Source organism: Phocoena phocoena, chromosome 1 (assembly GCF_963924675.1).
Source record: "Phocoena phocoena chromosome 1, mPhoPho1.1, whole genome shotgun sequence".
In the NCBI taxonomy this organism is placed as follows: domain Eukaryota; kingdom Metazoa; phylum Chordata; class Mammalia; order Artiodactyla; family Phocoenidae; genus Phocoena; species Phocoena phocoena.
The window spans coordinates 104,497,642-104,523,137 of record NC_089219.1 but is presented as its reverse complement, the minus strand read 5'-3'; the positions used below and the strand labels follow the sequence as shown (position 1 = coordinate 104,523,137).

The 25,496-nt window shown below is 39.3% G+C and overlaps 1 protein-coding gene across 1 annotated transcript in view; it reads left to right on the top strand.

Moving 5' to 3' along the window:
* SPAG17 (sperm associated antigen 17) overlaps window positions 1-23,972 on the top strand; it is a 219,757-nt gene extending 195,785 nt beyond the window's left edge. The window contains 6 exon segments of the mRNA XM_065887534.1: window positions 1,032-1,163; window positions 8,947-9,083; window positions 16,187-16,371; window positions 18,350-18,410; window positions 21,011-21,155; window positions 23,836-23,972. Of these exon segments, the coding sequence (XP_065743606.1) occupies window positions 1,032-1,163; window positions 8,947-9,083; window positions 16,187-16,371; window positions 18,350-18,410; window positions 21,011-21,155; window positions 23,836-23,972 (797 nt within the window).
* The last annotated feature ends 1,524 nt before the right edge of the window (window positions 23,973-25,496 follow it).

Here is a 25,496-nt window from a genome sequence, read left to right as displayed (position 1 = left end):
TTGTGATACATACATTTTGGATGCTGGATTGAGAAAAAACTGCTATCAAAAATATTTGGATGAATTACATGAGTTTGATTTAGGGACTCTATATGAGAGGGCATTGTTGGATTACTGTAACTTTTTTCGGGTTTGGTGATGCTGTTGTGGACGTGTAGGGGAATGTCTTCATTTCAGGAGATGCATGTTGAAGAATTTAGGGATGAAATGAAATTTAGTGCTTCTCTTTAATAAACTGGGTGGTTAAAATGCCCAGATAGAGGGATTTTCTATTGTACAATACCACAAATTCAGCTGCCTGGAATGAGCACAGCCAATTACCACAGAGTTTGCCAAGCAAAGATTAAGTCTGGAACAATGACTTGTAGATGTGATGGGGCTAAATCAGGGATGAAGTCTGATGGTGCTTGTGCTGCCACCTGCACCCTGGGCAGAAGACACTAACCAATCAAACCTACTCTCCCCTTGAAAGAGGGCGAGGCCACAGTTTCTTCAACACAGTCCTCTGGGCAGCCACCACCATTTAGCCAGGGTTGGTGTACACACAAGTTGAAGTGTGTTTGCGTCCCCAGTCCTTGATATATTTATTTAAAATTTGTTTCATTTTGCACTGATTTCTTAGAGTGCATTTTAATAAAGAGCTACATATTCATAGTAATAAATGGATTTAAGAGTGGAAACTTTTAAAAAAATATCACCTTTTAGTTACTCTCGCCAAGTAAAAGTAGGCCAAATTACCTGGTCCCTGTTTCATAAGCCAACAAGGTAACAACTACTATGTGGTCATAAGGCCCAGAAAGAACCAGCTAGCCCCTTGGGAGTTTGAGTTTTACAGATACTGTCTTGTTTGTTAATGGCAAACATTTGTCATATAATGATAATCCCAGCCTCTTAATGGCTTTCTTCCATTTAGTCTTTCTAAAGACGGTGGGGGGAAAGGCCCCTCGTTCATTGTAATACAAACATTAGTAGTCATTGTATCGTTGTCCAGAATATTACTTTAAAATATTTGTTCTGGTTTTCTTTTTAAGATTCCCAGAAAAATAAAGTTTCAGAACAGGAATCCTCAGATACACTTAGTCTTCCAAAATCGGAGAACTTTGTGAATACCAAGGAGTCTGCTAGCCAGAAACAAACTGAAAATTTAACAGCATCTATCAAAGGTATGGCAGTCATTTGCTTTATCTCATTGTTTCTCAACACTGAACATCATTTCTTTTTGGAGTATGGGAGATGGCCCTGGGGACTGAGGGCATGGTTGGCGGTTACAGAAAAAATTCTAGAGGGTCATGGATCCTGAACCTATGGGACTTTGTAAGGCTTATTAGCACATCAAAGTATCTCAAAAAATATTTTGAGAATGACTACAAGTTCTACATTGAAGGGAAGAGATGACAAAATTTATTTTAAGATTTGTTATTTTATTTCTTCATTTTATTTTATTTTGATTCATTTATTATTTTATTTTATCCCTCATGGTTCTAAGAGCTTCTGTGATTTACTGAAACTCAGGAACCTGGTAGCTTTGTTTGAGCAGCCAGTGATTTGGTAGTTGGACTTAGATTTACCTATTACTTCCTTGTTATGCAGGTGCTAGAAGAGAAACGTCAGATGTAGTCTCTGTCTTGCACAGCACATCGACTTATTGGGGTAGCAGAAACTGAAGTGTGGAATACTACAGAATAATATCTAGTTCCCGTGGAGTCACATGACACTGATTTCACAGCAGTTAATTCAACCAAATATGGGTGGTAAAAAAAGAAAGAAAGAAAAACAGAGTAATTGAAATTGTGTAGATACATTTGCACCCCTTGATTCCTGTGGGCATGTTCCATATTGAAAGTGAGCTGGGAATCTGCTGATGGGTCTCAGTTACCTCTTATAGAGGGAGCATCTTGCCACATTTATGGGTGAATTAGGGATTTACCTTATACAAGCTTTTTGCCTTCCTGATTTAATCTTCTCTCTCTTATAAGGTTTATTCATTTAGGGGGTGATTTACTCACTGCCAGGCATTGTTCTAGGCATGGAAATACAGCAATTAAGAAGCCAAAGACATATGCAGCTGAACATGCTATGGGCAAACCTAGACAATAAATAAGTAAACACATCAAATTCAGATTATAATAAATGGTGTCACATAATGTAACAGTATAATGTATGGAGAGTGTCTCGGGGAGAGAGACAGCACTCCATTAGGGGGTTTGAAGGCCCCTCTGTGAAGGGACATTTGAGCTGAGACAAGAAGGACAAGAAGGAGGCAGCCATTCAAAGACTCAGGGGAAGGAATATTCCAGGTAGTGGGAACAGCAAATATGGAGGCCCTGAGGAGAGAAGAAACAGAAAATAAGGCATGGAGCTGGAAGAAAATGGGCATCAGAACAAGTAGAAGGTGAGGTCAGAGAGAGGGACAGTAGTGAGATCCCGTGATGCTGCATAGGGAACTTTGAGTTGTATTCTAAGTGGAGTTGTAGTCAAACACCACTGGAAGGTTTTGAGCAGCAGGGTCGTTACCTTACTAATTTATATTTGAAATAGATCCCTCTGGTAGACGTGTGGCCAATAGCTCATGGCGAGGGAAAGGAGAAGTGGGGAAGGTGGAAGCAGGGAGGAAGCAACAGAAGATACGTGTGAGTGTGGACAGAGACCTGGACTAAGGAGCTCGAGGTGGAGATGGTGAGAAGCAAATTAATTGGAAATATATCCTGGAGGTAGAGACAACAGGGCTTGCTGGTCGATTGGACATGAGGGTGAGAACTAAGAGGAGTCAAGGGTGATTCCTAAGTTAACTAATGTGACCAGTTGTGAGGCTGAGAATTGGTAGTTGTAACAGGTTTCCAGATGGTGCTGATACAGGGCCATGCTTTGAGAACCAACCTAAGGCAAACTCTAGAATGTAAAAATCAGGCAGAGGAGGAGCCAGTTAAGGCAGCTAAGAAGAAAAAGCCAGCAAGGTAGATGAAAAATAGGAGTGTGAAAATGACTGGGTGTTTCGAGTATATTAAGTGCTCCTCAAAAGTCGAGTAAGATAAAGAATCACCATGGAATTGGGCAATAGTGATCACTGGTGATCTAGACAAGAGCAGTTCCAGGGCACGGGGGAGACCAAAGCCAACTGAAGCTGCTTATGTATAGAATGGCTAAAGAGGAATCAGCAGCAGGAATACATAGATGTAACCAAGAGTCTTGCGGAAAAGAATAAAGTAGTGGGACGGCAGCTGGAGGGAGATGTGTGACCAAGTGAGAGGTGTTTTTAAAATTAGACATACTAGAGCATGTTGATTTGCAAATGATGATAATTCTGTAGGAAGAAAGGACTTACGATGCAGGAGAAGGGAGCCTGATTGCAGGATAGCAAAGTGTTAAAGAAGGTGAGAGAACATGACATTTGGGGCAGACCCTGAGTGGCAGATTTGACCTCAGATGTGAGTAGGTCACCTCATCCACAGTGACAGGAGAAAGGAGAAAGAATACAGATACATGGTATTGGGGAGATGAGTGAGTGTGATGGCAAAGGAGTGGATATAATGATAAGAATATAAAATCCATTCCAGAGAAACAGGAAAGCAAAACAAGAAAGGGTGACTGATTGTTTAAAGTGACAGTGTCCATTGATTAGAGGTCTCAAGAAGGTCAAATAATTGCTTGACAGATATGATAGAGTAATAAGCTAGAAGAATAGGAAGTAGTGATCTAGAGAGGGTAGCTTGAAACAGAGATTTGGAAAGTGGTAAAATTATTGGTGTTGCCAAGGGCAAAGATATGACCGTGGGAGTTTCTGAGATGGAGAAGAGGAAAAGATGAAGAAACAGGGCGATGGAAAAATCAGAGCAGACAGGGTGTTGGATGGGTCATCCAGGGTATGTCACCAAAAGCCATGAAGTGGAAGACCATCCAAGGTGTCAAGATCTGCAATGAATCAAGGGAATGATTGAGAAGGTCAGTAACTGACAACTACTTGGAGATGTCGTAGGTAAAACAGTACGATGGCATGAGATTCAAAGGAATGGGAGTGTTTGAAGGAGCAAAAAAATTGTTTTGAAACAAGAGGGACACCTACAGCACCCCTACATGCTGAAATACTTGAGCTAATAAGAGACAATAATGTGATTCCACTATAAGTGGTAAATTAAATTTTGATATAAACAATAAAGTTTAAAGAAGTTCAGAGTAGGAAGAGATTAACACAAGCAGTGAGGAAAACTTTATGGGAGAGGTGGTCTTAAAGAATAAATACAATTGCATAGATTTTAAAGTTTAAGATTGGATCACCTGAGACAACCCTCATTTCGCTTGAGGAAACTGAAACCTAGAGAAAGTCAAGCAACATCTAAAATCATACAGCAAATTTGGGACTGTGCCAGGGCCAGAAAATGAGTTTTTGACTCTGAATTCTCTATAGTTTACTACACTACCCTCCAGATGTAGGGAAGAGAAGAGTATTTTATATAAAAAAAAAAAGAATGTGTTCAAAAGCCTGAGTAGAAATAAACTGGAAGCCATTGTAAGTAGATCAGAGTATTCTTATTGGTACTAGTACGAGAAATGTTTGGGAAATAAAAGAGAATCAGAGGAGATTTGGATTTGGTGAAATAAAACTGAACTTGTCAGCATTCGCTATAATAGCACTGCATAAATCCTATAGTGGCTAAGCAACCAGTTTTGGGGGCTGTGAGCTGACTGTGCAGCCTGCAGGCAGCACGTGCTGCAGTCAGCACCAGGCCCCTGAGATCTGTCTCTTCCCAGCCCCACATTCAACAACACCACGTTGAGAGCATGAGTCAGCCACCGTGAGAAATCAGCAAATGCCACACACTTGCAAAGTGTACCAACCAGGTCGGTTTTTCTCCGGGGAGGCAGTTGTTAAGCTTTTTAGCACACCCGCGGCCGCAGGCAGAGCTCAGGTGTATTCTGCTCCCGTGATGAAGGAGCCCCACCCTCTGTGGCTGGCTGTCCTCAGGACACAGGGTCGGAGCTCAGGAGAAGTGCATCAGGACCATCAAGAGAGGTGGATTGTGGGCTGCCGCTCTCAGCCTCTGCTCAGAACTGGCGCAGCCGTTTCCACGTACATTTATGAGCAAGTCCTAAAGGCTGAGCTCAGAGTCAACGGGGGGCAGAGAAATACGCTCCATCTACAGGGAAGCCATGCTCAGAGATGAAGTACATAAAGCTGTGCTCTGAGAGGAGGCAAAAAACCAAAACCAAAACATTGTGCATAAATACCACAGTCGACCTCAGCATAGAAACAGGGAACCGTTACTTGTTCTTCAGTTGTGTCGGATTCAGCCGTAATTTCAGATGATTCCACTAGTTGGACTATCCCAGTTGTTTAAAGATTATTTAATTTATTTTTAGCTGCATTGGGTCTTAGTTGCAGCACGCACGATCTTTCCTTGTAGCACACGAGCTCTTCGTTGTGGTGCCCGGGCTTCTCTCTAGTTGTGGCATGCAGCTTTTCTCTCTCTGGTTGTGGTGTGGAGGCTCCAGGGCACGTGGGCTCTGTAGTTGTGGCATGCAGGTTCCTGAGCGCGTGGGCTCTCTAGTTGAGGCTCGCGAGCTCAGTAGTTGAGGCGGGCGGGCTTAGTTGCCCCATGGCACGTGGGATCTTAGTTCCTTGACCAGGTATTGAACCCGCTTCCCCTGCATTGTAAGGTGGATTCTTTATCACTGGACCACCAGGGAAGTCCCCCAGTTGTTAAGTATTAAAATACTTCTGTATCAGCTGGTGACCAGCTGCTGTTCCAAGCCCCTCAAGTACTCCCTCCTCCTCCCCCCATCCCTAGGGAAGCCCTGGGTAGGCTTCAGTGGATAATAATCCATCTATTATGAGAGGCAGTATGGTATACAGCAGAGCTAAGGCTCTACCTGACTCCTTATATAATAGCTTATGACTTATATAATTATATAATCACATATATATAATATGACTTATATAATAACTTATGTAAGGCTCTACCTGACTCCTCATATAATAACTATGTTACAGTGGGCATGCTCTTTAACCCCTCTATATATTCCTGTTTCCTCTTCTGTAAAGGGGGTATAATGGTATATACATTATAGGGTTGTGAGGATTAAATTAGTTAGTATATGTACAATGCTTACAGCAGTGCCTGGCACATGAGAAACTCCATATCAGTATTTACTATTAATAATAATAGTATGAGAGATTATTTGATACCCATTAGACTGGTGAAATGCATTCATATAAGACAGTAATATGCATATGCTAAGAATACAAGCAAAAAGACACATCAAGCCATTAGAATGGTTGCCTATGTAGGCAGTAGTGACCAAAGAGAATAAATACATTAGAACACTGATCACTGAGCTCCATCCCCAGAGATTCTGATTCTGTTCTGGTCTGAAATACAGCTTATCTGGTATGTGGCTAGGGAATCTCTATTTTACCAGAGTCAGCCCAGGGGATTATGAAGCACAGGTGAATTTGGGACACACTAGGTAGTTGTCTAGGAAAAACTCACTACTCATATGGAACACTTCTGTGACCAGATATGCATGATTTTTCTCACACCAAGCAATTCTGCAACACCAGCTGAGTGTCCTACAATTCAATTCTGACACTAACCAGAGTTAGCACAGACGCTACAGGTTAAGGGCTCAGACTCACAAGGCTGCCCACCACCCACTTCAGATGCCAGCCACAGGTACAGGTTGTCACTTGTGCTTCTGACCAATCAGCTATAAATTGTGGTTCTGATGACCTCCTTTTATGGTTCCATAATTTACTAGAACAGTTCACAGAACTCATATATTATTATATAATAGGCGACGTGATAAATGGCAGAGATGAGTAGCCAGAGGAAGAGGTACACAGGGCAAGGTCTGGAAGGGTTTAGCATGGTAGCTTCTGTCCCTGTGGTGTTGTGGTCCACCACCCTCCCGACCTGTGGATGTGCTTACCAACTCGGAAGCTCTCCGAACTCTGTGCTGTAGGGACTTTTGTGGAGACTTCATCATGTAGGCATGATTAACTCCATCTCCATGTCCCCTCTCCTTCCCAGAAGATGGGGGGGTGGGGCTGAAAGTTCCAAGCTTCTAATCATGGCTTGGTTTTCCTGATGACCTGCCCCCATCCTGAAGCTATCCAGGAGCCCACCAAGAGTCACTTCATTCAGGTCAAAAGACACACCTATCACCCAGGAATTTCCAAGGGATTTAGGAGCTCTGTGTCAGGAATCAGGGTTAAAGACCAAATATTTAAAGATACTCCTAACACTCTTATCACTTAGGAAATCACAAGGGATTTAGGAGTGCCATGCCAGGAACCAGGGGCAGAGATGAATATACATTTTCTATTATCTTACACTACCAGGAGTGTGATCCTTGTGGAATCTGACACACCTGGGTATACGTCCCACCTTGCCACTTTTCAGTTTCCAGGCCAAGTTTTTTTAACTTCAGTTTCCTCATCTGTAGAAAAGAGATACTACTGTTATATTAGTCAGGACTCTTCAATTTGAGAACTGAAACTCAAACCCATTGAACAACAACAAAAAAGCCAGTGGGTGGGGTGGTGTTTATTGATGCTCAAAAGCAAACCACAGAAAAGTGGCTATGGTGCTAGCCCAGGGATGACAGGATGCAGGCACTCAAGCTTTTCAGGGGAGTGTTTGCGTCTGATTGTCTGTCTCTCTGGGCATCCTCCCTGCCTCTGTGTTGTCACATCCTTACTTGTCCCTGTTTCAGGGGTCCCCAACCCTCTGTTAGGAACCGGGCCACACAGCAGGAGGTGAGCGGCGGGCAAGCGAGTGAAGCTTCATCTGCCGCTCCCCATCGCTCGCATTACCGCCTGACCATCCCCCCACCCCCGCCACCGCCGTCCATGGAAAAATTCTCTTTCACAAAACCGGTCCCTGGTGCCAAAGAATTAGGGACTGCTGCCTTGTTTGGTTTTATCCTCTCCTACAAAGGACAGGCTATGTCCATGTGGCAGGGACATGATCAGAGAGGTCCAAGCTTCTGATTCTTCCAGACCCATAACCCAATGGACAAGATGGGATCATCCTGGTCAGCTTCAGGAAATATCCAGGTGAAGGGCCTGTGTTGGCTTTGCATAGGTCGTGCACCATCCTGATGCCTGGGGCCAGGGGTGTTGTGGCACTAGAAGTATGTGTGCTGGGAGTGGGTGTGGAGGTGGGCAATGGGGAGAATGCTCAGCATACAAAGATTACAATTACCATTACCTTCAGCTCAGAGGACTTTATGAGAACTAAGTGAGATGCTATATGTAAAAACATGCATGTGGTGCTTGCCTGCAGACAGTGGGCACTCAAATATTGGTTCCCTTCCCTTTCCTCTCTTGATGACTTAAATTCAAGAAAGGATGTTTAAATATGCTGATCTAAAACACAATTCTTATTAAACCCCCTGGATATTTGGAAAAATACATAAAATTGCAGCTGTGTAGATTATCTACTTTTGCTCCCTCCTTCACCAAATTTAGTGATCTGGGGATTTGATTCCTTGGCTTAATTTATCTATGATTACGACACCACTTTTTCAAACTATAAATTTACTAGTTGAAACAAAGAAATTCTTAAAGATTTTTTTTCCTCATTAGTTTTAAGAACTCTTTGAGTGTAACATTTTCTTGAACTGTGCCTTGTTGATTTACAGGCAAGTCACTCAGTTTCTTAGCATCTGATTTTTCTCATTTATTGAAAAAAAGGTGATGCTACTAGCATCTGCTCTGCCCATCTCATAGGATTGTTGTGAAGACTAATTTTAGGTAAAATCTCTTTGTAAAATGCAAAGATAGAACACTAGAATTAATAAAAGCCTTTATTCCTGTAAATAAGCTCTTTAAGAAGGAAAGAAGAAAATTTCCCAAGTTGGTTCTATGTTCTTCTATGCTCTGGTATGATCTTGAATGTCTTTGGAAGCAACGTCCACGTGGTGTAATTTCAGTGTTCTCTCTAACAGAACCAGAATCGTGTGTGCCTCTGAAAATTCCAACCCAGTCACTGCTGCAGGATGTGGCAGGACAAGCAAGAAAAGAGAAAGTGAGGCTACCTCACTATTTGCTGAGTTCCAAGCCCAAGTCTCAACCTCTCAAAAAGGTAAAACAAGACATGGGAAGAAATTTCCCAGAGCCAGTTAGCATTTTATATATTCCTGGTTGATTGAGGCTATTGATTTCCAGCCACTGTGTACTACTGTTTAATATAAGAACCATCTCAACGTGAATCCCTTCAGGTCACACAGAGATAAACCAGGGCAGTGCTTTGCTGGAGCCAGCTTATATACACACTCATGAGAGAAAATTTATGAGCCAGTGTTAAATCATCATTAGCTTGCAGTCAGCCACGCTGGGAGTTCTTATGCCATAGAAATCGGCGAATGCTACTGATAAAGGCTCTTTTCTGAGAGCCAGTTTACCAGCACACTGTTGGCGGAGGGGATCATTGGGCACCCTTCTCATGACTCTTAGGATAAAATCCAGATGACCTAGCATGACTCCAAGGCATGGCTCCATTTGCTTCTCTACCCTCACCTTGTCTCAAACTCACTACACTTCACCCATTGTGGACTTCTCTTAGTTCTTTAAAAGCACCAAGCTCCTTCCTCAGAGCCTCTAAGATTAAGATTCCATCTCAGTTCTGTTGTAAAGGTTTCCTTGAGCCCACCAATCAAGGTTTGGTAGTTATCCTTTAGAAATTTCATGGCACACTGTGTTCATTACCATCAGAGAAGGTATTGCAATGTATATAAGTGACATGTGATAGAAGTGCTTCTCAAACTTTAATGTGCATGTGAGTTATTTGGGGACTTTGTTAAAATATAGATTCCGACTTATTGGCTCTGGTGTGGGGCCCGAGATTCTGCAGTTTTAACAGGCTCCCAGGTGAGGTCAGGAAATAACAGCATAGGGCAATAGCTCTCAAAGCATGATTACCTGACTGGAAGCATTGGCAACACCTGAGACCTTTTCATAAATTCAGATTCATGGGCCCCATCCCAGATGTACTGATGGAGAAACTCTGGGGTTGGAGTCAGCAATTTGTGTCTTAAGGAGTCCTCAGTAGACTGTGCTCCTCTCCAGAGCAGGTTTTCTTTATCTTTGTAGACACTTCCCCTCCCCACCTACCTACTCTCTACTCCACCCCATCCCAGACTTACTAATGGAGAAACTCTGGGAGTGGAGTCAGCAGGTGGTGTCTTAACCAGTCCTCCAGGTGATTCTGATGGGAGCTAAAGTTTGATCATCACTGGCACAGAAGAAAGAGTACACACTTTAGAATCAGGCAAACTTGAGTTTCAAACTTTGCCACGTAACACTTGAGCAAGTTACCTGTCTTTCAGTTCTCTGAACTTGAGCTTCTTTATCCTTAAAACAAAGCCTAAAATACTTCCTTACAGTGCTGTGGTAAGGATTACATAGACCATAAATGTTCATTTCCTCTCCCAACCAAGCAGTTATTATTTTCTGGTGATGGAGGCTTTTCTTTTCTTTCTTTTTTTTTTTTTTTTTGCGGTACGTGGGCCCTCACTGTTGTGGCCTCTCCTGTTGCGGAGCACAGACTCCGGACGCTTAGGCTCAGCGGCCATGGCTCACGGGCCCAGCGGCTCCACAACATGTGGGATCTTCCCGGACCGGGGCACGAACCCATGTCCCCTGCATCGGCAGGTGGACTCTCAACCACTGTGCCACCAGGGAAGCCCCTCACTGTGCCTGGTGGCACAAAACTGTGGTTTTGATTGGCATTTACCTGCTGATTAGTTACTGCTGAGCATCTTTTCATGTGTCTGTTGGCTGTCTTCTTTGAAAAAAGTCTATTGAGGTCCTCTGGCCAGTTTTTAATTGGGTTGTTTGGCTTTTTGATGTTGCGTTGTTTGAGTTTTTTGTATGTTTTTATGCTAAGCATCTGTTCATGTTGTCTGTTGGCCATCTTTATTTCTTTGATAAAAATCTTACTCAGGTCCTCTGACCATTTTTTAATTGGGTTGTTTGGTTTTTTGATGTTAAGCTGTTTGAGTTTTTTGTATATTTTGGTTATTAACCCCTTATGAGATATATTGTTTGCAAATATCTTTTCCCATTCAGTAGTCTGCCTTTTCATTTTGTGGATAGTTTCCTTCATGATGCAAAAAGTTTTTTAGCTTGATGTAGTCTCATTTGTTTATTTTTGCTTTTGTTTCCCTTGTGTGAGAAAACAGATCCAAAAAAGTTACTAAGATTGATGGCAAAGAGCATACTGCTTATGTTTTATTCTAGTTTTATGGTTTCAGGTCTTACATTTAAGTTTTGAATACATTTTGAGTATTTTTGTATATGGTGTGAGAAAGTAGCCCAGTTTGATTATTTTGCATGGAGCTGTCCTGTTTTCCCAACAACATTTATTGAAAAGGCTATCTTTTCCCCATTGTAATTCTTGCCTCCTTTGTCATAGATTGACTAACCATAAAAGCATGAGTTTATTTCTGAGCTCTCTATTCTGTTCCATTGATCTATGTGTCTCTCTTTATGCCAGTACCATACTGTTTTGAGTACCATAGCTCTGTAGTGTAGTTTGAAATCAGAAAGCATAATACCTCCAGCTCTGTTCTTTCTCAAAATTGCTTTTGTGTTTCCATACAAATTTTAGAATTAAATCATCTAGTTATATTTGATCTGGTTCTGTGAAAATTGCCTTTGGTATTTTGATTGGGATTGCATCAAATCTGTAGATTGCCTTGGATAGTATGGTCATTTTAACAATATTCTTTCAATCCATGAATACAGTATATCTTTCCATTTATTTGTGTCATCTTCAATTTCTTTCATCAGTGTCTTATAGTTTTCAGAGTACAAGTCTTTTACCTCTTTGTTTACATTTATTCCTAGGTATTTTATTCTTTTTGATGCAATTGTAAATGGGATTTTTTACTTAATTTCTCTTTCTGATAGTTCATTATTAGTGTATAAAAATGCAACAGATACAGATATCTGTATATTAATTTTATAACATTCAACTTCACTGAATTAAGTTATCAGTCCTAATAGTGTGTGAATTTTTTCTAGATTCTACCAGTAACATTTTATTATACTTGCTTTATCACATATCTATCCTTATATCTATCCATTAATCCATCTTGTTTTGGGTGCACGTCAAAGTAAATTGCAGAGATTACTACATTTATCCCTAAATATTCTAACATACATATCACTAAGTAGAGTTCAATATTTGTTTATATTTTTCCTTTGATCTATAATATACATACATACAATAAAATGCACAAATTTTAAGCATGTATTTGCTGAGTTTTGATAAATGCATATACTCATGTAACTCAAATTCTTAATAAGATATGGATCATTACCAAGTTCTAATAGTTTTTTGGTAACATCTTTAGGATTCTTTATATATAGTATCATGTCGTCTGCAAATAGTGACAGTTTAACTGCTTCCATTTCAATGTGGAGTCCTTTTATTTTGTTTTCTTGTCTGATTGCTGTGGCTAAAACTTCCAGTACTATGTTGAATCAAAGTGGCAAGAGTGGGCATCCTTTTCTTGTTCCTGATCTTAGAGGAAATGCTTTCAGCTTTTTATCATTGAGTATGATGTTAACTGTGGGCTTGTTATACATGGCCTTTATTATGTTGAGGCATGCTCCCTCTATACTCACTCTGTTAAGATTTTTTTATCATAAACGTAGATGTTGAATTTTGCCAAAAGCTTTTTTGCATCTTTTGAGATGACCATATAATTTGATATACCACTTGATCATGATGTTTGAGTGTTTTAATGTATGTCTGAATATAGTTTCCCAATACTTTATTGAAGATTTTTGTATCTATGTTTATCAATGATATTGATATATAATTTTCTTTTTGTGGTATCTTTGTCTGGTTTTGGCATCAGATTTATGACAGCCTCATAGAATGAGTTCAGAAGCATTCCTTCCTCTTCAATTTTTTGGAATAGTTTGAGAATGGTAGGTGCTACCTCTTCTTTAAATGTGTGGTAGAATTCACCTGTGAAGCCATCTGGTCCTGGACTTTTGTTGGAATTTTTTAAATTACTGATTAAGTTTCATTACTGGTAATCAATCTGTTCATATTTTTTATTTCTTCTTAATTCAGTTTTAGGAGATTATGTTTTTAGAAATTTATCCATTTCTTCTAGGTTGTCCATTTTATTGGCATATAATTGTAGTAATCTCTCATGGTCCTTTTTATTTCTGTGGTGTTGATTGTAACTTCTCTTTCATTTCTGATTTTATTTATTTGGGCGCGCTCTCTCTCTCTTTTCTTGATGAGTCTGGCTAAAGGCTTGTTTTGTTTATCTTTTCAAAGAAATAGCTCTTAGTTTCATTGGTCTTTGTATTGGTTTTTTGGTCTATATTTCACTTATTTCCATTCTCATCTTTATTATTTCTTTCCTTCTCCTAACTTTGGGTTTTGTTTATTCTTCTCTTTCTAGTTCCTTTAGATGTAAGGTTAGGTTGTTTATTTGAGATTTTTCTCATTTCCTGACTTAAGCTTGTATCGCTATAAACTTCCCTCTTAGAACGTCTTTTGCTGTGTCCCATAGGTTTGGATCATTGTGTGGTTGTTATCTGTCTTTAGGTATTTTTTCCTGTTTGATTTCTGCAGTGATCCATTGATTGTTTAGTAACATGTTGTTTAGCCTCTACATGTTTGTGTTTTCTGCAGTTTTTTCCTGGTAGTTGATTTCTAATCTCATAGTGTTGTGGTTGGAAAAGATGCTTGATATGATTTCAGTCTTCTCAATTTCATTAAGACTTGTTTTGTGGCCTACTATATGATCTATCCTGGAGAATGTTCCATGTACACTTGAAAAGAATGTGTATTCTACTGTTCAGGGATAAAATGTTCTGTATGTATCTATTAAGTCCATCCACTATAACTTGTCATATAGGCCAGTATTTCCTTATTGATTTTCTGTCTGGATGATCTGTCCGTTGATGTAAGTGGTATTAAAGTTGCTTACTATTATTATATATTATTATGTAACTGTGAATTTCTCCCTTTATGTCTGTTAATATTTGTTTATATATTTAGGTGCTCCTATGTTGTGTTCATATGTATTTACAATTGTTACATCTTCTTGTTGGATTGATCCCTTCATCATTATATAATGTCCTTCTGTGTCTCTTGTTACAGTCTTTGTTTTAATATCTACTTTTTCTGATATAAGTATTGCTACCTGGGCTTTCTTTTTGTTTTCAGTTACATGTAATGCCTTTTCCCATCCCTTCACTTTCAGTCTGTGTGTGTCTTTAGATATGAAGTGAGTCTCTTGTAAGCATCATATATATGGGTCTTGATTTTTATCCATTAAGCCACTCCCTGTCTTTTGATTGGAGCATTTAGACCATTTACATTAAAGTAATTATTGATAGGTATGTACTTATAGACCTTTTGTTAGTTGTTTTCATGTTGTTTTTGTAATTCTTTTTTGTTCCTTCTTCTTTTAGACTCTTCCCTTGTGATTTGATTACTATCTTTAGTGTTATGTTTGGATTCCTTTCTCTTTTTTGTGTGTGTATCTATTACAGGTTTTTGGTTTGTGGCTATCATGAGGTTCATATATAACAATATATAATCATATATACGATTATTTTAAGTTGATAATGTCCTAAGTTTGAATAAATTCTAACAACTCTTCATCTTCCCCCCACACACACACATTTAATGTTTTTGATGTCATATTTTACATCTTTTTGTTTTGAATATCCCTTAACTACTCATTTTGGATATATATAATCTTATGCATTTGTCCATTGACCTTCTGTCTTGCTGGTTTTATAAGTGGTTGATCTACTACCTTTACTGTATGTTTGTCTTTACTAGTGAAATTTTTCCTTGCATAATTTTTGTATGTCTAGTTGTGGCCTTTTCTTTTCTTCTTAGAGAAGTCCCTTTAGCATTTCTTGTAAAGCCAGTTTAGTGGCATTGAACTCTTAGCTTTTGCTTGTCTGTAAAACTGTTTATCTCTCTTTCAAACACGAATGGTAACCTTAACAGGTAGAATATTCTTGGTTGTATGTTTTTCCCTTTCATCACTTTGAATATATCATGCCACTCCCTTCTAGTCTGCACAATTTCTGCTGAAAAGTCAGCTGATGGTCTTATGGTATTCCCTTGTACATAACTAGTTGCTATTCTCTTGCTTCTTTAAAATTCTCTCTTTATCTTTAATTTTTCCATTTTAATTGCCATTTTAATTTCATTTAATGTGTCATGGTGTGGACCTTTTTGAGTTAATCCTTTTTGGGACTCTCTGTGCTTCCTGGACCTGAATGTCTGTTTTCTTTCCCAGGTTAGGGAAGTTTTCAGCTATTATTTCTTCAAGTAAGTTCTCTGCCCCTTTCTCTCTCCATCTGGGTCCCCTATTTGCAAATGTTAGTATGCTTGTTATTGTCCCAGAGGTCTCTTAAACTGTCTTCATTTTTTAAATTGTTTTTTCTTTTTTCTGTTCAGCTTAGGTGATTTTTTACTACTGTCTGATCCATTCCTCTGATCCATTGCTGATCAATTCCTCTGTATCATCTAATCTGCTGTTGATTCCTTCTAGTGCAATTTTTATTTCAGTTATTGTATTCTTCAGCTCTGTTTGGTTTTTCATTTTTCTAACTTTTTGTTGAAACTTTCACCATATTCATTCATTTATCTCCTGAGTTTAGTGAGCATCTTTATGATAATTATCTTGACTCTTTACTGGCCGGATTGCTTACCTCCACTTTGTTTAGTTCTTTTTCTGAGGTTATGTGTTGTTCCTTTGTTTGGAACATATTCTTCTGTCTCCTCATTTTTCCCAATTCTCTGTGTTTATTTCTAATGTTGGTTACATTGCCCAATCTTGGAGAAGTAGCCTCATGTAGAAGATGTCCCATGGGCCCAGCAGCATGCTCCCCTCTGGTCACCAGAGCTGTGTAGTGAAGGGATTCCCTTATGTGGGCTGCAGGTGCCTTTCTGTTGTGGTAGGGTCTACTACTGTGGGCATGCTGGGGGCAAAGCTGGCTTTGACTTCGTTGGCTGCAAGGCCTTGCCTTGTGCAGTGGCTGTAGGCTGGCTGGAGGGCAGGGTAAGCTTCTTACATGCTTTGCTGCATGGTCTAGTCAGGGGATGTGTGGAGTCAGAGTCTTTTTATTATCTTGGGAATGCAAAATAGAACCATTTTATTATGCTTTATTGCTTTTTTTTCTCAATGCAAGGTGCAAGATTCTGTTGGAGGAAGAGTGAAAACATCCTCTGTTGCATCTGCTGCCATTAATAATGTAAATTCATCCCCCTTTGGATTCCATCTTCTCCCACCCTCAGTGACGTTTGGAGTGCTCGAAGAAGGACACACCTATGCAACCACTGTAAAGCTCAAGAATGTTGGAGTGGACTTCTGCAGGTGAGGCCAAGGCTCCAAGTGTATGCTCAGATCACCTTCCCCTACTCTGTGACTTTTCTTTGGTTGCCTACATCAGTGAATGTTTATTGAACTGAATTGTAATTACACCCGAACTCTTGAATCTTAACATCATTCATTCAATCATTTACTCACTAATTCATCCACTCATTCATTATTCAACAAATTAGTACTTACCAAGCCTCAACTATAGAGTAGGTATTTCTTTGCCTTTCCATTAATTTTTATCCATACTTTGGTTAGAAGCACCTCAAGATCTGATCTGTACTAGCAAAAAATGAAAGGGATGTTGTACAAGTGTTACAATAACTAATACACAAAACAATAACTAATTCACAAAACTTGAAAGTCTATTTCTCAAACCTACCACCAACTATAATACCAGCTAACATTGGTTGGCACTTTGTGATCTAAACATGATTTTAATTACATTAATTCTGCATAATTGAGGCAAAATGGAAAAATAATTAACCCTTAATCATCAGGGTCATTTTGACACTGATGATGTGACTTGGAATTATAAACAAGTACCTTAACTCACAGCCTGTACTCCAAATAGAAAATATACTGTATCTGGCATTAAGAGACAAGAAAGTCACCTTAGCCCTTCATTTTCAGATCAAAACCAATAGAATTTTAGAGTGTGTAGAACCTTAGAGACTATTATATAAAGGAACAAACTGAGTAACTTGTTTTAAGGTCTTGTAGGCTGCAGCAAGGGTAGATCTCAGATCTCCTGAGTACCAGCTCATTGGAGCACCTTGCTTTATCAACACAGCTGTGGTCACTGCTTCTTGTGGGAGATCAGTCCTTCCCACTGGGTCAATATACCATGTATCTATGCCAAGACAACTCCCAATCACAAAATCTCCTCTATACTATTTTGAATTAAGCTTCAGGATTATGTCGAGTTTTTTCCCCCATAAAAATGGGATACATGTTTATTTCAAGTGTGGAGTTATTCTCAGGGTCAGTAGCAAGTTTGAGAATGTTTGTGATTCTAAATTCAGGATTGGAAGTCAGATGGAGCAAAGCTACAGGAGCATCTGATTGAAAAGATCACTGTCCCATTTCAATTGAGGTGAATTCTCAACTTCAGGAATCACATTTACTTCCTCACAAACAACCTGATGAGGGACCCAAGCCGCCAGATCAGACATTATTGTTTATTTAGGTTGTTGCCACAAAGTGGGTAGGGAGAAATGGAGAGTCAACCTCAAACGAATTAAAACCACCCATGCAGACCCTGTGTGTCCAGTACAGAATTTTAGTTTTATAGATTTCAGTCCTCAGCTTTTTCAACTCAGCCACCACAGGGCAGACAGCAAAGTGGCTGGTAGAGGAAATGGAGTAGATGGAGGTAGGCTTCCCTTGGCATTTTAATTTACTCCAGGTCTTTAACCTTCGGGCAGAACCCAAAAACCACAGGAAGGGGAAGAGATCAATAGGTACCATGTGTGAGCACCGGGCTTTTCAAGTTCACCAACATTTTCTGAGCCTTTTCTGTTTCTCTTCTCCCCAAACTTGCAAACCCCATACCATGGCAGAGAAAGACTGGCTCCCACGCTCTGCTGCTTTCCAAAGGAGCCTTTATTCTTCAGCTTAATGACCTGGCAGTCAGTATACGTGTTCACGCAGGCAGCTACACTGCAGTGCACGCGCCTGCCAAACCTTCGCCACCTTCTGCCCAGACCCGAGCTGCTCGTCAGCATCCGATAACAAAGGGTTGAAACTCAGGTTGGAGTCAGTTTGACGCCAATGAAAACTGTTGGAAAGGCAGTTGTGAAACAGGCCCCAGATTCTTTTTCCAACTGGATATTGGGTTGTTTTTCTACTAGTCTGGACCCCTTGCTCCTGTGTAGGGAATATTAACACCTTTCTGGTTTTATTACTTCCCAGTTCATTCGTGCTTATGTTTTTCATTATGGCATCAATTTATTCCCATCTTTTTTCCTGGTAGGTTTAGGGTGAAGCAGCCCCCGCCCAGCACGGGACTGAAAGTGACTTACAAACCTGGGCCTGTAAGTCCTATGTGCTATCTGTTGTGTGTGTCCATGTGTGTGCGTACAGATATGTATATGTTTCCAGTCAAGTGATTTTTAAGTCGTTCTACCTGTTTCAGTTTAAACCATGTTTAAGTCTACTTTTTCTAGTATCATAAACAAAAGATTCCTGGTATTGGTTCAACATCTGGCTTGATGTCACTTACTTCATGTAACAACCATGAGCAGATCTGTGTGTAAATAGAGTTAAACTTCCAGCTATGGAACCATTTCTGAAGTTCACTTCACTTGTCCCAATACTGCAGTTCTATACTGTTGTCTGAAAATACCTTTTAAAACATTAAATACGATTTAACATGCACTTGGTAAACTGATTACCTAAAGATATCCTGTGACAAATCCGTCTGCAAAGTGAAAAATCACTTGAAAAACAAATCTTTCATTGTTTACATTTTATGTAAATCTGGTTTGTTCTCTTGGTATTTGTCAGAGAATATTATTTAATAACATATTAAGAAATAGTAGTAGACTTAAAGTCACCATCTGTCTCATTTCTCCAAAAATCTCTGAAAATACAAATTTTAATATGTCAATCTGTTCTGATTTTATTTGATACATTCCCCCAAATAAGGTGTTTAGTATAAAATGTGTATACTGCCACTTACTTCACATTAGAATTTCAGAAGTGTAGTATGTTATAAACAAAAGGTTGTCTCAAAAGCTAACAAAAACCACACTTTCAATCTTAGCTTTTATTTCTTGGTCAGTATATCATCTTGCTGCTTTAACACGCCTTTCACTTCAGTCAACAAGCTCTGAGTTCCTCCCATATGCCAGTGATAGTGCCAGGGTACAGGGGATGTTAAAGATGAGTGAGACACATAAGGAGCTAACAGAGCAGGACACATGGTGGGCACTCCAGAGATGTGTGATTGAGTGACAGATGATGCGAGGAAGCCACAGTTGTTATACGTTGACACAGAAGCATCGGTTGGCTATAGTGCAAAGTTGGCTTCTTGTCCTGGCTATGCCACCAAGCAGCTCAGTGATGTTTTTGGTTAATTAATCCTCTGCACCTTGCTTTCCTCGTCTATAAAAGGAGGAGCTTAGACTGATCACTTCTTAGCCCTCTTCCAGCTCCAGTATCTTATGATCTATATAAAATTGTAGTACGCAGGCTGCAATTTCCAAACAGAAATACATTTGGGGATTAGATCCACTAATTCATGAGTACCTCTCCAAGACCATGCGTCATTGTACTGTGCCAAAGTTTCAGAATCTTCACAACATAAAGCAAAAACACAGTTAAAGCAAAAGCTTTTCTCCCACTGTTCTGGGAAGTTAGCAAATCTTTTTCATTTAAAGTAGGGATTAGCCAAAAGCCAAACAAACGACTGCTGGACGAACCTTTATACGTACTAAAAACCCAGCTTGTATTCTTTGAAGCTCACTCTATACTGTTTGTTTGGTTTTTTTTTTTTTTTCTTTTTGATAGTAGGTTTTGGCTCTGGCAAAGAATGTAACCTCTAGACTTCTCCATATCTAAATCGCACCACTGTTCATCTTGGTTCGTTGCCAACACTGAATGAATGTACTCCAAGCCTGGGTAAACCTGTGTGATAACAGTTCTCCAGCTGCCCTTGTGCAGAATGTCATCATTCCCCAGCCCTGCTCTGGTTGTTGGGCTTGGGGGGCTAAGGGCTTGGGTCTCAAAACAGAGCTGTTGGATACTCTCCAGTGTGCAGATAGATGCTCACAAGCACACTGTTGAAAAAAACTGAAACATTTTTCAATTCTATTATTTATAAAACTCTATTGAAGAAAAAAATTCCATTCGTACCTAACTGCTTTCCATGTGGTAGTTTCTTCTGATTTATTTTTTCCAGATAACTGTTCTCAAGTCTGCTTTTTAACCAACCTCCTAGAGAGGCAGCTTAGAAACATAAACAGCTCTTTCTTTCCTGGCTAGTGTTCTTTTCAAGGAGCAAGGCAAGAAGCCTATTCCTTGCTGTGTTTCTTCTTCTTTATATATCAGGTTTCTTTTTTGTTGGTACAAACCTCTTCCATGTAGCTTTCAGATCTAAGCAGTTTGGCATTTAAACTCATTCTGTCTCCCTCTACTGGCTTTGCCACGTTGCAGGTCCTACATAGGAATACTATAAACCAAGGGGCAGGGCAGGGGAATTGTGGGATTCACCCAGTCTCTTAGATTAAATTTAAGATGAAACATATTTTTCTTAGATTAAATTTATCTTTATCTACAAGGATGACAATAAATAGAAACTTGCTACTGATATTCAGGAAATAGCACAGTTACAGACATCATGAAAGTTTGCCCTCCAGCATCCTGGCATTTAGTTTCCTTATGCTTTTTCCTAAATAGCACTTGATGTTCTCCTTCAGCAATTTTTCCTGGGTCCCACTAACTCAATGGAATTCAACCTAACTAATCCATGAAGTAATTCTTCTAAATGCTAGAACAGCAATCATTCATTTGTGCCAAATTTATAGATGAGGAAACAAGATTAGAGAGTTTGAGTAACTTGCCCAAAGTCATGTTAAAAATCAAGATTTGAACTCATACATGTCTGATTCTAAAGCTACATTGTGTCTTATAGGTGGCTGCTGGTTTGCAGGCAGAACTGAAAGTGGAGTTATTTGCCATGCCTGTTGGAAAGGATGGTGCCAAGGGATCAGCACACATCTTTCACAATATAGAGATTATGACTGAGCATGATGTCCTGTTCTTACCTGTGGAAGCAAATATCCTTTAACATTCAATTTGAGTAGTCATATATAGTGCAAAAATTACATTTGAGCAAGAATACAAAAGTCAAAATGCTATTTTCTAATCCCCTCACATCTGCACTCTGTAGCTTCATTTATTCTATTTTTAAAATCAGAGTTAAATTTCTTAGGACAAAGACTTGTATCTTCATTCATCTTTGAAAGCATCTAGCAAAGTGCCTAACATAGTACATGTGACTGTAAGTTGGATAAATCTCAATATTATTGGCCGTCTATGGGGTATCAGACAATCAGAATTTTTTGAAAAAGCAAGTCTTTGTCATAAAAAAATAAAAACAACTTGTAATCTTGTTGGGGGATAGGATTCAACTTCTATATTATAGAAGTTGAATGGACATACACTGAATTACAATACATTCCTTCATACTGGTGTCTCTTGTAGATAGAATATACAGATATCGAGAACCTATTATATGCAAGGTATTGTATGAAATATTTTATCAAATATAAAAATGAAAATTGGACTCTATCCTAAAAGACTTACATAGTCTGGTAGCAGAAATAAAGTTTTCACACTTGATTCCTATATTGTACTCCAACAGCATGAATCATATACTACTTTGTGTTACAGTTATATCTATTTGATATTTGAGCTGGGTCTTATAGAATGCAAAAACCTTTGATGAAAGGAGACTTAAACTAGGAAGAATGAACAAAAGTGTAGCAATAGGAAGTCTCCAGGTGTTCAGGAGGGGAAGCAGGGAGTTCAATTTGTTGAGAGATTAGAGTATTAGTAATATAGTGGGAAAGTTGGTTGGAATCAAGTTATGGGAGATTTTGAATCCTTGGCTTGACTTTATTATATAAGCAACAGTGAATCATTGAAATTCTGATCCAATGGGTGATATAATCAGCATATCTTTATAAAAATGAATCCAGTGTTATTGTACAGGATATGCTGAAGGAGAAGAGTTACTGGATATGCAAAGAACCATTGGAAGGCTACATCAACAGGCCAAGTGTAAGGACAAGAACTGTAGTGTGGCAACTATAGTTGGGAAAGAGGGACGTGGATGAAAGACATTTGGCAGGGGGTACTGTAAAATCTAAGGTGGGACCCACTGAGAAAAGGAAGTAAGAGGACATGAGAGTTCACCTGCAAGGTTTGGGGCTCAGGTAATGAAACATGGAGACTCAGGAGTGGATCTCAATTGAGCAGTCAGGGCTGGAGATATAATAATTTTAAGTGTCAGCTACAGAGGTGATGATAGAAGGTATGTGGAAGGAGAAGAAATGTGGAGTCTGTTTGGGGAGCAGGAGAAAAAAGAGGCACCAGTGGAGACAGAACAAGCAATTAGCAAAACATGAAATAATCTCAAAGAATTTCAAGGGAACTATGGACACAGTTGACAGATGCTATAGAGATATCAAGGCGACTTTGGATTTAAATAGGACCACTAGATTTGGTTGGGACAAGAACCAAACTGCAGAACGTGAAGAATGGCTGGGTGTTAAGAAAACAGAAATATTGAGTATGGATACATTTTCAATTTATTATTAAAGGAAACAGCAAGAGTATATGGTACCTGAGAGAGTATCTCAGGGAGGCGACAGAGAAAAGGAGAGATTTTCAGTTTAGTGTGCTCGTGGGCTGGAAAGAGTGGATCAGAAGAGAAACATTAGAAATATGAATGAGAGGACTGAACCAGCAGTATCCAAAAGAGGGCAAGAGAATAATCAAGAACAGAGCTGAAGTGTTAGTCTTGGCAAGGGAGAGAACAAAGATGGCTAAGGATCCAGACATTCTCAGGTGAAAGAAATTTAGGGAAACTTGTGTCAGATGACCTTGATTTCAATAGAAATAGAGTTGGATTCATTTGTTCATTCTTTCAAAGATCGTAAGTTTTTCTAATGTGCTAGGCATTGGGGATACAGCAATGAACAAGAGACACACATTTCTGCCTTTATGTAAGCTTACATTCCAGCGGGAGGACAGACAATAGACAAAATAAGTGAAACATGGACTACAATGGTGATAAGTACAAGGGAGAAAATGTAAAGTAGGAAAGGAAGTATAGGGAGTGTTAAGAATTGCAGTTTATAGCAGGGTGGTCACGAAAGACCTCACTGGGAACAATTTTCCCCACTCTGGGAATTAAATCAAGTCCTCTTACATCCTCTTCACACAAGTTATTAGATGTTGATCCAGACTAACTGAATCCCTGTGGCTGATCACAGCAATTAAATAATTTTGCATTTATGTTAATAAAGTTTCTATTTCCTTGCTCATAGAGACCATCTGTCAGGAACAGAGAGATGGGGAAAAGAGTTTTATTAAATCCTTACTCTACTTCCAGTGACAACAATGATAGTTCATAGTCCATTTCCCAAGGCCTCTCCCCCTGCCCCTCCCCACCAAAAAAACATGAAATCTGGATGTTGATGTGGTCTGGGACCTGGTTATGGTGATTGATGGCACCTATAGAAAGGCCAGTCACCCTTAGCAGAAAACATACTCTAGGGTGAACAGAAGAAATTACAGGGGATCAATAGCCATCCTTCATCCCCTAAACCTGGTGTGTAGAATTTGCATTAGACAGAAAATACCTAAAATGTGCTAGAGATTCTAAAATGTTACCTGAGTTTGCATACACAAATCATTTGTTCATGAAAGAGTCCTTAATGGGTATTTTACCAGTTTTAACAAGCAGCAATTACGATAAGAGACCAAACGATTTTCCCCAGGGAAAAGAAAATCCTATGGTCCAGAAGATTTCTACAGTTTCTTCCTCTGCACTTGGAGTCTTCATGTCCCGTAAAGTTTCTCATTAGGTGTCAGGTAAGTAACAAATTTGTAATTTGATTGTCATCCATTCAAACTTAAAGCCTTAGACCTTGCATTTGTTCCCATCTTCATACAGCCAGCAACCAATGAGCCACTTAGTCTGGTGGAATGAAAATATTTGTTTTTAATAACTACCCCTTCATAGTCATAAACTAATCCTCATACTATCTACAAGATAGATATTTTTCCCACTTTATAAATAAGGAAACGGAGGCTCAGAGAATCCTGAAGAAGTAAAAATCTAACCTACTTCAATGTGATTCTAAAGTTCACTCTTTCAAGTGCTATTTTTGATGTTGATTGGACTCTCCAAAAAGCAAGGGTACAAACACAAACAGCAGGATGCCCTTTTGGACTTGAGAATTTAGTTAGGCTAGTGGTTCTTAAATTTTTTGGACTCAAGACTCCTCATGTATTCTTAAAAATTATTGAGGATCCCAAAAACCTTTTGTTTATGTGGGTCATATTATCAATATTTACCAAATTAGAATTAAAACTTGGAAAAACTTATAATTTATTAAAAAAATAAACCCAGTATATTACCATAAATAAATTGTTAATGAAAAATAACTTTTCCAAACAAAAATTAATAAGAAGAGTATTACATTTTTGCAAATCTTTTCAGTGTTTGGCTTAATAGGACATAACTGGATTCTCACATCTGCTCTGTATTCAATCTGTCACCATATCACACATCACATAGTCTCTGGAAAACTCCACTGTACGCTCATGAGAGAAAAAGGCAAATAGCATCTTGCATTAGTTTCCTAGGGCTGCTGTAATAAATCTGTATTTGTGTCTCGAGGCTGCCATAACAGAGTACCGCAGACCAGGTGGCTTAAAACGATATTTATTCTCTGACAGTTTGGGGTATTCTCTGACAGTTTGGTGGGCCAGACATTTGAAATCAAGGTGGCAGCATGGTTGGTTCCTTCTGGAGGCTCTGAGGGAGAATTTGTTCTATGCCTCTTTCCTAACTTCTGGTGGTTGCCAGCAGTCCTTGGTGTTCCTTAGCTTATAACTCACTCTGATTTCTGCCTCTGTCCCCAATGGCATCCTTCCCTGTGTATTTCTATATGTCTCTCCTTATAAGAACAAGTCATTGGTTTTAGGGGCTACTCTAATCTTGAATGACCTCATCTTAACTTGATTGCATCTGTAAAGACCCTATTTACAAATAAGATCACATTCATAAGTCCTGGTAGACATGAGTTTTGTGGGGATAAACTCAGTACAGTCCACCCTCTGGTTCCCCAAAATGTATACCCATCTCACATGCACAATGCACTCACTCCATCCCAATATTTCCCAAAGTCTTCACCTATCATGGTGTCCTCTCCATCTATGGACTTGTGAAACTAGAAACAAGTTGTCAGCTTGCAAAATAGCATAAGACATTCCCATTCTAAAAGGAGAAAATGGAAAGAATAAAGGAGTCACCGATTTAAGTGTTTGCAGTGCAGCGGGGCAGATTTCCTAAGGTTTCAAAGCCTGAGCATAATTATCTGTGT